At 33.8% G+C, this 11,667-nt stretch overlaps 1 protein-coding gene across 2 annotated transcripts; it reads left to right on the top strand.

Moving 5' to 3' along the window:
• Positions 1 to 1,776: 1,776 nt before the first annotated feature.
• LOC100256503 (metal tolerance protein C4) lies at positions 1,777 to 10,859 on the top strand. 2 transcript variants are annotated; one of them, XM_010657005.3, is made up of 14 exons: positions 1,777 to 2,210; positions 2,312 to 2,366; positions 3,259 to 3,391; positions 3,511 to 3,566; positions 5,092 to 5,206; positions 5,298 to 5,355; positions 5,457 to 5,575; positions 7,348 to 7,467; positions 7,992 to 8,093; positions 8,196 to 8,268; positions 9,468 to 9,535; positions 10,364 to 10,424; positions 10,511 to 10,653; positions 10,797 to 10,859. In XM_010657005.3, the coding sequence occupies exons 1-13, from the start codon at positions 1,916 to 1,918 to the stop codon at positions 10,633 to 10,635; spliced, it is 1,380 nt and encodes a 459-aa protein (XP_010655307.1). In that variant the 5' UTR covers positions 1,777 to 1,915; the 3' UTR covers positions 10,636 to 10,653; positions 10,797 to 10,859. The 2 variants fall into 2 exon arrangements, with proteins under 2 accessions (XP_010655307.1, XP_002262765.1); XM_002262729.5 differs by having other exon boundaries at positions 10,511 to 10,859.
• Positions 10,860 to 11,667: the final 808 nt, after the last annotated feature.

The following is an 11,667-nucleotide window of genomic DNA, read 5'->3' as shown; positions in this document are numbered from 1 at the left end:
AAACTTGAAGATATTAGGGATAATCAAAGTAATCAAATATCAAACAAGAGACATAATAATTTTTTATGTGGAAAAACCTAACACTAACTGTGGAAATAAAAACCATGAGGTCTAAGACCTTTAATATACAATCCACTATTTCAGGTCAAAGTACACAGATTTACTTGACCATTTTACCTTAAAAACTTATTCTCTAGCACCTATACCTTGATCCACATCCGCGACATAACACCTCTAATGCTTTAGTAGATTCTTCTCAACCTCTTAGGGGATGCAAGTTCTTCCAACAACCCGAAATTCAATATTATGAATTTTTTCTTGAGAGATTAGGAATGATAGGTTAAGTTGGTCAACTCTTTCAAGGTGTCTAACCCTAAAAGGGGTTAATAGAGGGTTTATATAGGCCTATAGGCCTAAGGGATCGATATATAGAATTTCCAAAAAATAATACTTATAAAATTTCAAAAAGAAATCTACCATATTCTAGCAGATTTGGGACAACCACTTGAATGCACTTAATCATCGCTCGAACGCCTTGTGAGCTTGAGTGTTAGATAAGCACTTGAGTGTTGGTTCCACCGCTCAAGTGTCTCTTGTTTTTTCCAAAACATTAATTCAAGTATTTTTAGCTTATGAAAAAAATATTGATCCACTTTAACCCTTTAATCATTTAACTTGCCACTAAATAAACATTTTTAAACTTACCTGTAACTTTATGGTTTAACCAACAACAACCTTGAATCTTCAATGATGAGTAAGTCACTATTTAAAAACTTTCATGAGCCAAAATATATTGAAACAAAATTGCCAACATATAATGTGCTAGACTCATTGTCTCAGCATAATAGGAAGATCGATTAAAGGAGGTGTGTTTTTTTAGACTTGAGGATTTCAAGGTTTCAGAAAAAGAAAAATGAAGGAATAGATTTTAGGGCCATGGATATCTTTTAAATGACATTTTTACCCTCTTATCACATCACGTGTGGAGCACATCCATTTAATGAAAATAAAAATTATCCAAAAAAAAAGTTGAGTGCTACCCATTAAGAAGTTTGAAGTGCGTTGGATTTTGAATGTGAGACAAAGTGTAAGAGACACAAAAGGTTGAGGGGATAAAATGGATTTTATTCTTTGCTTTTAGGTCATGCCTAATAAATTTAATTTTCTTTCCGGCAAATTTCTCATTCACAACCAAACAACATAAAACTAAGTTAAAATTGGTATTGATTTATAATATTATGATAAAAATACAATTAGTATAATGAATATGTTGTATACATATTTATCCAAAAAAAAAAAGTACTATAGTTATTTTTAACTATAATATTCTTATATATTATATTTTTTGTGCAATATTTATTTTATTTATATACAATATTTATTGTTTAAAATAATGTTTAAGAGTAGGTTTTTTTTTTTTTTTTTGAAGAAAAATCATTGTTTAAATAATAAAAACATAAGTAGCAAGAGAAGCCAACCTTTGAAGTATTTTAGATAATGAAGTATTTTTCTATAATTATTATATGAAAAAACCTAAAATTTAAAATTGGGAAAGTTTTTCCTCAACATAAATACCATCTTTTTTACCTTTTTTCTCAAATAATTTTTTATATAATATTTATTTTATCTATAATATAAATATTTTCAATTTTATAAAATAAATTGTATCATAAAATAAATTTTGAGTTGAACATATAGAGTCATAATATAATAATAATAATAATAATAAATTTATTTATTTTATTATTTTTATTTTTACCCAAAAGTGGAAAAACACATCAGAAAGCATGTTCCAATTCCAGAAACCCCTCTCCTCCCATTTCTCCAAAAACCCTTCCAACTCACAAAACCAAAAAGCTCAAAACCCTGAAATCTCTGAAACGAGGGCTTCCATGGAGGTGGAGTAGCAAGGAGCATGCAGAGAAGCATCAACAAGAAGATAGGCTCTTGCCTTCTTCGATTCACGCCTAGCCCATCTCCAGCTCTCCTCACGCGCCACCACTACTCCCATTTCCCCCTCTCTCGCCTCCTCACTCTCTCCCAATTCCTACATTCCTCTCCATCCTTCAACCACAACCTTCAACAACCCAGCTCTTACTGTAAATTCCCAGAAAATGGAGCCCTTTTTTTCGCTCCAAGGCCCATATTGCGGAATTTTCTGTGCAGTTGTGGGACCTCTTTAGATTCTAATCGCCATTATATCAATCGTAGTGAGTATTTTTTTTTCTTTGAAGGTGGATGAATGGTGTGGTTTTATTTTTATTCTTTTTCCATTTTGTGGGTTGATGTTGGCTTTCTTTGATCTTTACAGATTTTTTTACTAGAGCCAAGGAAGTTAAGAACATTGAAATCAATGATCAGCACAGGTGATATTGATATTATTAGTTTTCATTGGTTCCTTTTATTGACCTACATTGTTTCCTTATTGCTATTGTTCTAATCATGATTGGATTTTATAGCTTACTGTGGAATTATATTGAATTGAATTTTCGGGTCCTAGTTGAGCTATATTAATGGCTTACTATAGTATATTAAGTTTCTGGGGCCTATTTGATTCATGTTAATAGTTTACCATAAGATAAACAAATTGAATTGAATTGAATTGCATTTTTGGGACTATTCAGTTCATGTTAAGGGCTTACTATAGGACAGGTAAATTGAGTTGTTTTCTGGCCATTTTTGGGGCTGTAAGTTGGTTTGTTGATTGATCATGTGAGCATTTGTGTGGTTGACTTGCAAATAAGAGTCGGAGTACATGTATTTTGGTTTTGGGAAAGTAAGGAAAGATTTATGGGAATGTTTTATTTTGGGGTACTATTTTATAGCAACCCGAAAATGAAAATGGGGTTAGTTGGAATGTCCCAGTTCACAGAAATAGGCTACAAAACCTTTAGGAGTGTGTATATTTATGGTTTTGGAAATTCTTAATCTTCTGTAACATTATCTTTGATTTAATACAAGAAAAGAGTAAATTAACTAGTTGATGCAAGCAGTCATGAAAGAGAAAGCTTTTCATTCTTTTGATTCCTTTGTTTCTTGATTCTCTCCTCTAGTGTGATTTTATGGGTGACTTTCTTAGGATGTGGAGTGATTGTGGATGACGTCAATCCAAGCTGCATATTAATGAACTGCACTGAATCCAAACCTATCAAGAATTTTGAGCCTTTTTTGCAATTAGGGACCAGAAATTTAGCTCCCACTTTTCACCATCTGACCTTTTTTGTTTTCTTTTGTTTCTGCCTAACATGTTTATTCTAGCCAACGAGCAGTCAGAACTGCATTATGGTGTAACTTCCTCGTCTTTTCTCTCAAGTTTGGGGTCTGGTTAACAACCTCTAGCCATGTTATGTTGGCTGAAGTTGTGCACTCAGCCGCAGATTTTGCAAATCAGGTACTCCTGTTAGTCTAATTGTTCATCTTCCTGACATTCTTATCTTTTACTCTTGTTTACATTTGTGTTGATTTTGTAGTTATTGAATGCAGAGAAACTAATACATATTCACAATGTAGGCTCTTCTTGCATATGGTCTGAGTAGCTCAAGGCGTGCTCCAGATGCTATCCACCCGTGAGTATTTCATTTCAGAGGTCACCTTTGGCATCGATGTTCTTGTCTTTGTTATATTTACATTGACTTCACCATTCAGCATATGGATCAAACTTTATCTAGATCATAGTTGTTAAAAACTTAGGATATATGATACGAGGCGTTTAGCAACCCGTATCTTATTTTAAGTGTATCTTATGATACATATACGATACATCATCCAATGCTTGATAAAATGATATATACACTTTTAGCTATTTTTCATAATTTTTAGCAAAAGTATTTTGTTAAAGGAAATATATACAAAAAGGTTAGAAATTGATCATAAAAAGAGAAAGAGTAAAGATAATCCTACATGAAAGCTATATTCATGTTGTCAAAGGCCAAAGTGGAAGTTAAATAAATTTGTTCTTATAATGAATATCGGACCATTTCGATGGTTTTGATATTGACAATGAAAATGATGGTGATTAGTGAATAAAAATTTTTTACTTAATTTATTAGGTTTTTTTTAGGCGAGGAAGAGATAATGACGAACATGAAAAGTTGGAACTTTGGAGATGGCACAAAGAGACATTTATATCAACAACACATATAAGTACTTATGCCTTGGTAGAATTTGGAACTAAAACCTAAATGTAAAAATCTAAGAAGTTTGTTTTTATGGATTTTGTGATGAAATTTTATATTAAACTTATATTTTGTTAAATTGAACTTTTTAAAACTCTAGCATTCAATGTTTTCATATGGTATGACATAGTTTAATTCTTTAAATCCTACTATCTTTCATGAAATTGGTTGTATATTACTTTTTACTTTATATTTACAATATATATGCACTTGTATACATATTTATTCTATTTATTTTTCACTATATATATACGATATGATAAAATATTCAATATAGAAAAATGGAAAAATGATACATGATATGTTTTACAAGTTAACAACTATGATCTAGATATAAAGTACTTGTACATGTTTCTTCATCATCATTTTGTCTAAGCAACCTTGAATAGAAAAATTATTATTATTTAGATAAATCTTGGACTTATGCCTTGGACTGAATACTTCTGTGCAATTTCATCATCATCATCATCATTTTGTCTGAGAAACCTTCAATAGAAAAATTATAATTATTTGGATAAATCTTGGATTTTCACCTTGGAGTGAATACTTCTGTGCACTTTTCTTCTATGAATTCAGAATGGGATTAGTTATCACCTGATTTGATCCAAGTACTAGACTGGTTATGAAGCACTTGAATTCAATTGATAGTTCAAATTGGATGGTGTTTCAGTTGAGAACAGAATCATGGAATGAATTCATTATGATCACATTGCCACTCTGGATGCAAAAGAATGGATTCGTCTGACACAACCTGAACCCTTAATTACATACACCAGTCAGTGAACTGTGCATTTTCTATTGGGAAATTCACAGACAGGCACATGCATGAAGGATATTCATATTGAGGCTTACAACTTGTTTCTTTTGTTCATAGACTATATGAATAATCTGAAATTTTTATTTTTGTGTTCTTCAGTTATGGCTATTCGAAGGAAAGATTCGTTTGGTCTCTGATTTCTGCCGTTGGTATATTTTGTCTTGGTTCTGGTGCTACAATTGTTCATGGAGTACAAAATTTGTGGACTTCACATGTAACTTAGAACTTCTCTGGTTCTCTCCTTCCAGATTCTTACCAGTTGCTTTGGTATATGGTTTATTGATTTGTGAGCATGTCCTTTCCAGCCTCCTGCAAATATTCAGTATGCGGCTTTGGTTATTGGTGGTTCATTCCTCATTGAAGGTACAACTCATTGCATAATTATTTTGTGATATAGGGTTGTTTCAAGAGTTTCTTTAGTTTATCTTTCTTCATCTTTCCCCTTAACAGTGGCTTTTCTTTAGGTGCTTCTCTTGTAGTAGCCATACATGCTGTCAAGAAAGGGGCAGCTGCAGAGGGAATGAAGGTGAGAGATTATGTTTGGCGTGGTCATGATCCTACATCTGTTGCAGTCATGACAGAGGTAATTGCCTGTGCCTTGTTCACTTTCAATGGTTGGAAATAATGACAGCATTACTTTAAGATTAAGTCTTCTATAAGTTCTGTGTACTAGAGTTGCTTCCCCTTGTTTGCTAACATCCTTTTTTCTAACATAAATATGTAACTCTTATTTCTCCAGTGGAAAAGGAAAAAAGAAAAAAATGCTTCTTAGGATTAGGATTTAAATCTGGTTGCAACATTCCTTACCAAGTGAAGCTTTGATCTTGGATTTGGAATGTATGCTCCTTGCTCACAAGCTTGTGAGACTCCAAGTTCTCTTTTTCATTTCTAAAAATGGTTTGTAGTACAGGGAAAGCTATAATAAGTATCTAATGGTGAATGTAACATGAAAAATTTTCTAGAGATCAAGGTAATAGCTTTCTTGCTCAGATTTCCAAGTTCAAGAGCACAAACTGTTTCTTTCTAATAATAATTTTTTATATTATAAATATAGTTTGCAGAAAAAGGGACTTGACACCATAGGATGTAGAATCATTGGAACTTTACAGGATGAATAATTAGGGTTCTTCCGCAAATGATAATGCAAGATGCTCAATCCTTAGCTTCTCTTTCATCCTACTAATAATATTTTACTTCTTTTCTTCCACATCAATTGTAGAACCGCAGAAATGGTTATCTTTCATGTTGCATGGCCACACCCATTAGCAAAACCTGTTATATAGTTGGGCATAACCCAATAGAGCCTGAATCCATAAATAAAATGTGAACCAAGTAGTCACGGAGAGCCAACAGTTTGAGGAGCAAATAATAGCCTACTGCCCACCTCCAATTGAGACTAAAAAAGCACAACATTTCAGAGTTATCTCACATAGCATTTTGGAGTAAAGAAAATATCCACCAATCACCACCTGTTTCTTCTAAGAGTTACTAAACTGATGAAAGCCACTTTTGATGAAACTGAAAAGTTCTAATGTAGCTCCTTGGGGAAGGAGCAATGTTACATATTGATCTAGGGACAGGAAAAAGGATTTGAGCTACTTTTTTGACTCCAAATCTTGGAAATTTCTGTCAACTTTGTGGCATATCAAAATAACATCACACTCCACCTACTTATCCATGGTGGTAAAGATTTGTGTAAATCCTCCTAACATTTATATAAAAGAATCTTCCCCAAAATTGATTGCTTTTCCGTTCCCAGTTCCTGCCTCTAATATGTGATAACCCCCATTAGAAGCTACACCATTCAATACCTCATTATCATTTGAGGATCGACCCATTTATCATGTACTCTTATCATATTCTTGTGCTATGGATTTGTACAAGATCAAGATGTTACCTTTGAGGATGCTTGAAGCATTGAAGACAATTCTAGTGCTGAGAAAGTTGTTGTATGCATGGAACTTCATTATCTAGAATCCATTTCCAGCTTAAGTTGGGAAAATGTGCTATCATGAAGTTTGTGGTGCTCATGTAATTTGGCAACTTTTCTTAACATCAGGATTCTGAACAAAAGATCACCTGTTTGGCCTCTTTTTCTGCTTTTGAAAACTCTCAGAAGTTCAAGGCACTCTCCTTTTTGACTAGTCGATTTTTCTTCTTTTTTTTTGTCAAATTTTTGTCCTTTTCTTTATTGTGTGAATATATGTATGCTGATTATGCATATTATTGTTGCGGGTGCTTGGTGCTTACTATAGTTTGGCAAGCTAGTGGTTTTCTGCTCTTTAAGCAATTCATTTTATCTTATTGCTTGTTCTGTTGTTGTCTTTCTCTTAACATATGACTTTAAATAAGCAGGATGGTGCTGCAGTTACTGGTCTTATTATTGCAGGAGCATCACTAGTTGCTGTAAATACGACTGGAAATCCAATTTATGACCCAATAGGTTCAATTGTGGTTGGTAATTTACTTGGAATGGTAAGTAGTATTTACCTTCCATTTTTTTCTTACCTAAAAATTTATATAGCACTAAAATATTCCCATCAAGTGAAATAGATGCAAATGCCTGCAATTGTATACACTACCCTAAAGGTAATCAATTCCTTTACAAAAGTATGGCCGTATCATTTTCCAAATGTACCATTGGCTTTTATTGTGTTTTACCTTAACACAAACTTGCCACTGGCATTTGGAGGATAGAGACCTAAAGAAAAAGAGACAAGTGGTATATTGATGGAGAATCGGTAGCATGACCCAACTTCTAGTTGATGAGGGAAGTTGTTGATATGGCTGCGAAAGTTCAGATCAGGGTTTAATCAAAGGGCTATTTGTAAAACTTACAACTACGAAGTGTTCAAAGTGTTTGGAGACATTGAAAGAGCTATAGATATCTATCAAGGTTAATTAGTATGAGAATATGTTATTTATGTTCTATAAGAACAAAACGTATGACTTATTAGCATGGTTTAAAGTGATGTGTTTGAGTTGAACTTTTTATTCAGGTAGCTATATTTCTCATCCAGAGGAATCGGCATGCATTGATTGGTAGAGCAATTGATGCTCATGATATGGAAAAGGTTCTTAATTTGTTGAAAAATGATCCGGTATTGTTTTCTACACTGAATAACTCTATCCCAATTAGCTACTGTTATACATATTTGTCCCAGTTTGACGGGTACGACTCTATTTATTTATTTTTTTTGTAGGTAGTTGATGCTCTATATGATTGTAAAAGTGAGGTGATTGGACCTGGGTTCTTTAGGTTTAAGGCAGAAATAGGTAACCTTTGCCACAGTAACTTATTTTTCAGATTTTTATGTGGTTTGGTTATCTATAGGTCAATATCTCTATGAGGATATCTAACATCTCCACACCCATATGCATACATCATTGATGATATATTTTCATTTTGTGCTTTGGTTTACCATGCACTATTATGCATCTTATTGTTAGAATCAAGATATTAGCCACCTTATCTGAAAATCAAGTGACTACAAATGATGTCAATTCAACCTTTTCATATGTTTCGAGCAGTGTTAGCCACAGATCAATTATCTACCATTGAGGTCAAGCTAAGCTTTTTCATATGATTCCAAAGGTGTTGGTATCAAAATTGTGTTAGCTTGATGCTAATGTTGTGCGGTTCAAACTGGCCGAAGACCAATTAACTACCAATGAGATCAAGCTAAAGTTTTTTATATGATTCCAATGGCGTTGGTACCAAGATTGTGTTAGCTTGATGCTAATGTTGTGTGGTTCAAACCATATAAAGAGGTTGAGCTTGACCTTAATGACTATGAATCGGTTTTTCATATGTAAAAAACCAATGCATTAGTCTTAACAAGTGGTGCTAGAGCCAAGATTGCCGCTCCTGAGGAAATAATGACCTAAGAAGTAAGGTTGAGATTGTTTGGCTCAAGATTTGGTGTTCTGCTCATGAAGTAAACCTAAGATTGTATTGGCTTTAGGATTTTGTGTTAGCTCAATAAGTAAGCTGAGGTTATGTTGGCTTGTTGTTTGTGGTTGACTAGGAACCAAGCCTAAGATGGTATTGGCTCAGAATTTGGTGTTTGCTTCTGAATTGTGCTAACTTGAGGTTGATTAGTATTATTCAAACTATAGAAAGAGGTTTAACATTATCTCACTAGCAGCCAATTGGTTTTCCAAAGAGAATCAAATTAGTGTTTAGATATAAACCAAAAATGCTTTTGATAATGTTTTTGAGAATATGTTATATAACAAAAAAAAGATATTTAGTAGAAACAACTACCATGTGTTAATTGTAGAATCGGTTGAAGTGATTCTCTAGATTTTCAAATGTCATTTCTGCAACTTTGTCTGATACCAAATTTTGCTATGGATGATTGTTCAAGCAATAGAAAATGCTTCTAACCATTTAAGAATAAACTCTCAATTAGACTTTAAATTAGCACTATTTGGATCTCAGTGTGTTGATGGTGGCAAGTTGTATGCAACAGATTTCAATGGCGTGGTGGTGGTGCAAAATTATCTGAAAAGGACAGGACGTGAAACATGGGCCAGACAGGTTAGTTTTTACCAACTGGTGTTATTTTTATTTTTATAAATTTTCTTGGGGAAGCTGTAACTGCTTTTCAATTGTGTCACATGTAAGTACCCTTGTCAAGGTACTTGACATTCCACATTTCTTTTTCATATAACAGTCAGTAAATTTGGTACTGTCGGCCGTTTTTTCTTGCATGGGTGAATGCTGTCAGTTTTTTACAAATACAAGTGTTTCCTTGAAAAGGGTGGTCAGGAAACTGAGGTTACATGGCATCACACACATGTAGGTGCTTTTAGTTCTGCAATATTTCAAACAATTAGAAGTCCCTGCGATCCCTAGATGTTCTGAAATGAATGTTACATGTCTCCTAAATTGTATTGTTTTAAGCTTGTATATAAATGTCATCCAGTCAATATGGACCTGTTACTCTCTATCTTATTTTGCTTCTGGGATTTGGGTTGGGATAAGATTGAGAAGGGTGAATGCATATTTATCTTACCCATTTCTTAAATAGAAATCTATATTACCAATTATCCATGCAAATACATGAGAGAATCTAGTCTCACTGTGGATTATGTGGGAATTGCTTCGGAAGCATGTGCCCTGCAAGTACAAATTTTGTTCTAATCCCTTGCTCTAAAAAAAAGGATAAATAAATGAAAAGGTCCTTTCTGTTCATCACATCCGGAGGACAACTCATTTTTTGTTGGGTTTTGATCAAAATGGAGGCCATCTTGATGGCTTGCTCCAGCAGGTTGGGCCTGCCTGTACAAAATCATTAGGGACATTGTTTGTGTGGTTTGGACTCTGTAGGATGGGTTTCTAACCAACAGGATTAATGATATTCAGTTTCGGGAAGCTGCAAAGGAGGAGGACGATTCTGCACTGCTGCGGATGATGTCAAACTATGGTATGCACTTTAATAAACTAACAAATAACATTTACACTGAAGTCTACCAACAACATGAAAATAACTCACTTGAGTTCTCATGGCAGGTGAGGAAGTGGTTACAGCTCTGGGTAGTGAAGTTGACAGGCTAGAAAAGGAGATCCAGGAGCTTGTTCCTGGCATTCGGCATGTAGATATTGAGGCCCACAATCCGACAGGACCATCTCCATGATCCACAGTTTTTTGACGCGTAAGCACTATTGTTTATGCCCATTCTTTTCTTTATATAGTTGATGAATTACTAAACATTTTAACAGACCGGGTGCTTCTCTGTGTTGCCAGTAGCCCAACTATGATCTTATATCTGAAAAATGTTTGTTGTGATTGTATCAGGAAATGTTAATAATGAGATCTCAAAATCCTTCAATCAATATATGCTTTCCTGAGTTTGATATAGTTTCCTGTCTGCTCCCAATAAACTATGCTATTTTGCATATCAACTAAACCACAATGTCTCTAGTCAATTCCTTCTGCATTCTATATTCATAGAGGGGTTTTCAAGAAATTCTGGTAGAATTGTGGAAATCAGAGAAGTTTTGAAGATTTACTTGGTGATCAAGCAGTTACATAAACAGAGACTGGAGTGGATTGTAAGAAAACTTGGGGATTAAGTTTTTGTGCTCCTTCTGTATCTTTCTCAGTATGTTTGGATCAATGAATTTTCTAGAGAAACTTGGGGATTCTGAGGAGCATGTTTGGGTCAACAAATTTTCCTGGAAAACTTGGGGATTAGGTTTTGGTTCTGTATGTGTATCTTTCTCGGTATTATGTTTGGGGTCATGAGTCTTCTAGGAAAACTTGGGGATTCTGAGGAAAGAGGGAGGTTAGTATAGCACAAAATAAAAGACAAATATTTTGGTCATGTGTCTGCATCTACTTTACCTACTGAATTTCAGTTCCTATATTATAATCTAATTTTCCGGGAAAAACAATGGAACCATTAGTATGTGTCTACTTACTACTGAATTTTCGTTCATTGTCTCAGTTGGTTCTTCCAACCATTTAGTAGAGGAAGATTCTGCAGTCGGTCCTATAAGGAGAGATGCTTGTGTCCGTTTGATGGTTGGTTGTGCTGAGTTTTTGAAATTGCTTTATGCTGAATTTGGTTGTCTGAAAATATTAATAAAGGAAAAAAATGTTAATATTATGTTTAGTTTCGAAAGTATTAAGAAAAGAAATGTTAAAAAATAAAATAAAATAAAAT

Source organism: Vitis vinifera, chromosome 9, assembly GCF_030704535.1.
Source record: "Vitis vinifera cultivar Pinot Noir 40024 chromosome 9, ASM3070453v1".
NCBI classification, from domain to species: Eukaryota; Viridiplantae; Streptophyta; class Magnoliopsida; order Vitales; family Vitaceae; genus Vitis; species Vitis vinifera.
This window is presented reverse-complemented; position numbering and strand designations above follow the sequence as displayed.

Coding starts and splice junctions, on each gene's coding strand:
- LOC100256503 (XM_010657005.3), top strand. CDS start 1,916: ATGCAGAGAAGCATCAACAAGAAGATAGGCTCTTGCCTTCTTCGATTC. Junction 9,536..10,363: donor GTGAAACATGGGCCAGACAG/GTTAGTTTTTAC, acceptor AATGATATTCAG/TTTCGGGAAGCTGCAAAGGA. Junction 10,425..10,510: donor GCGGATGATGTCAAACTATG/GTATGCACTTTA, acceptor TTCTCATGGCAG/GTGAGGAAGTGGTTACAGCT.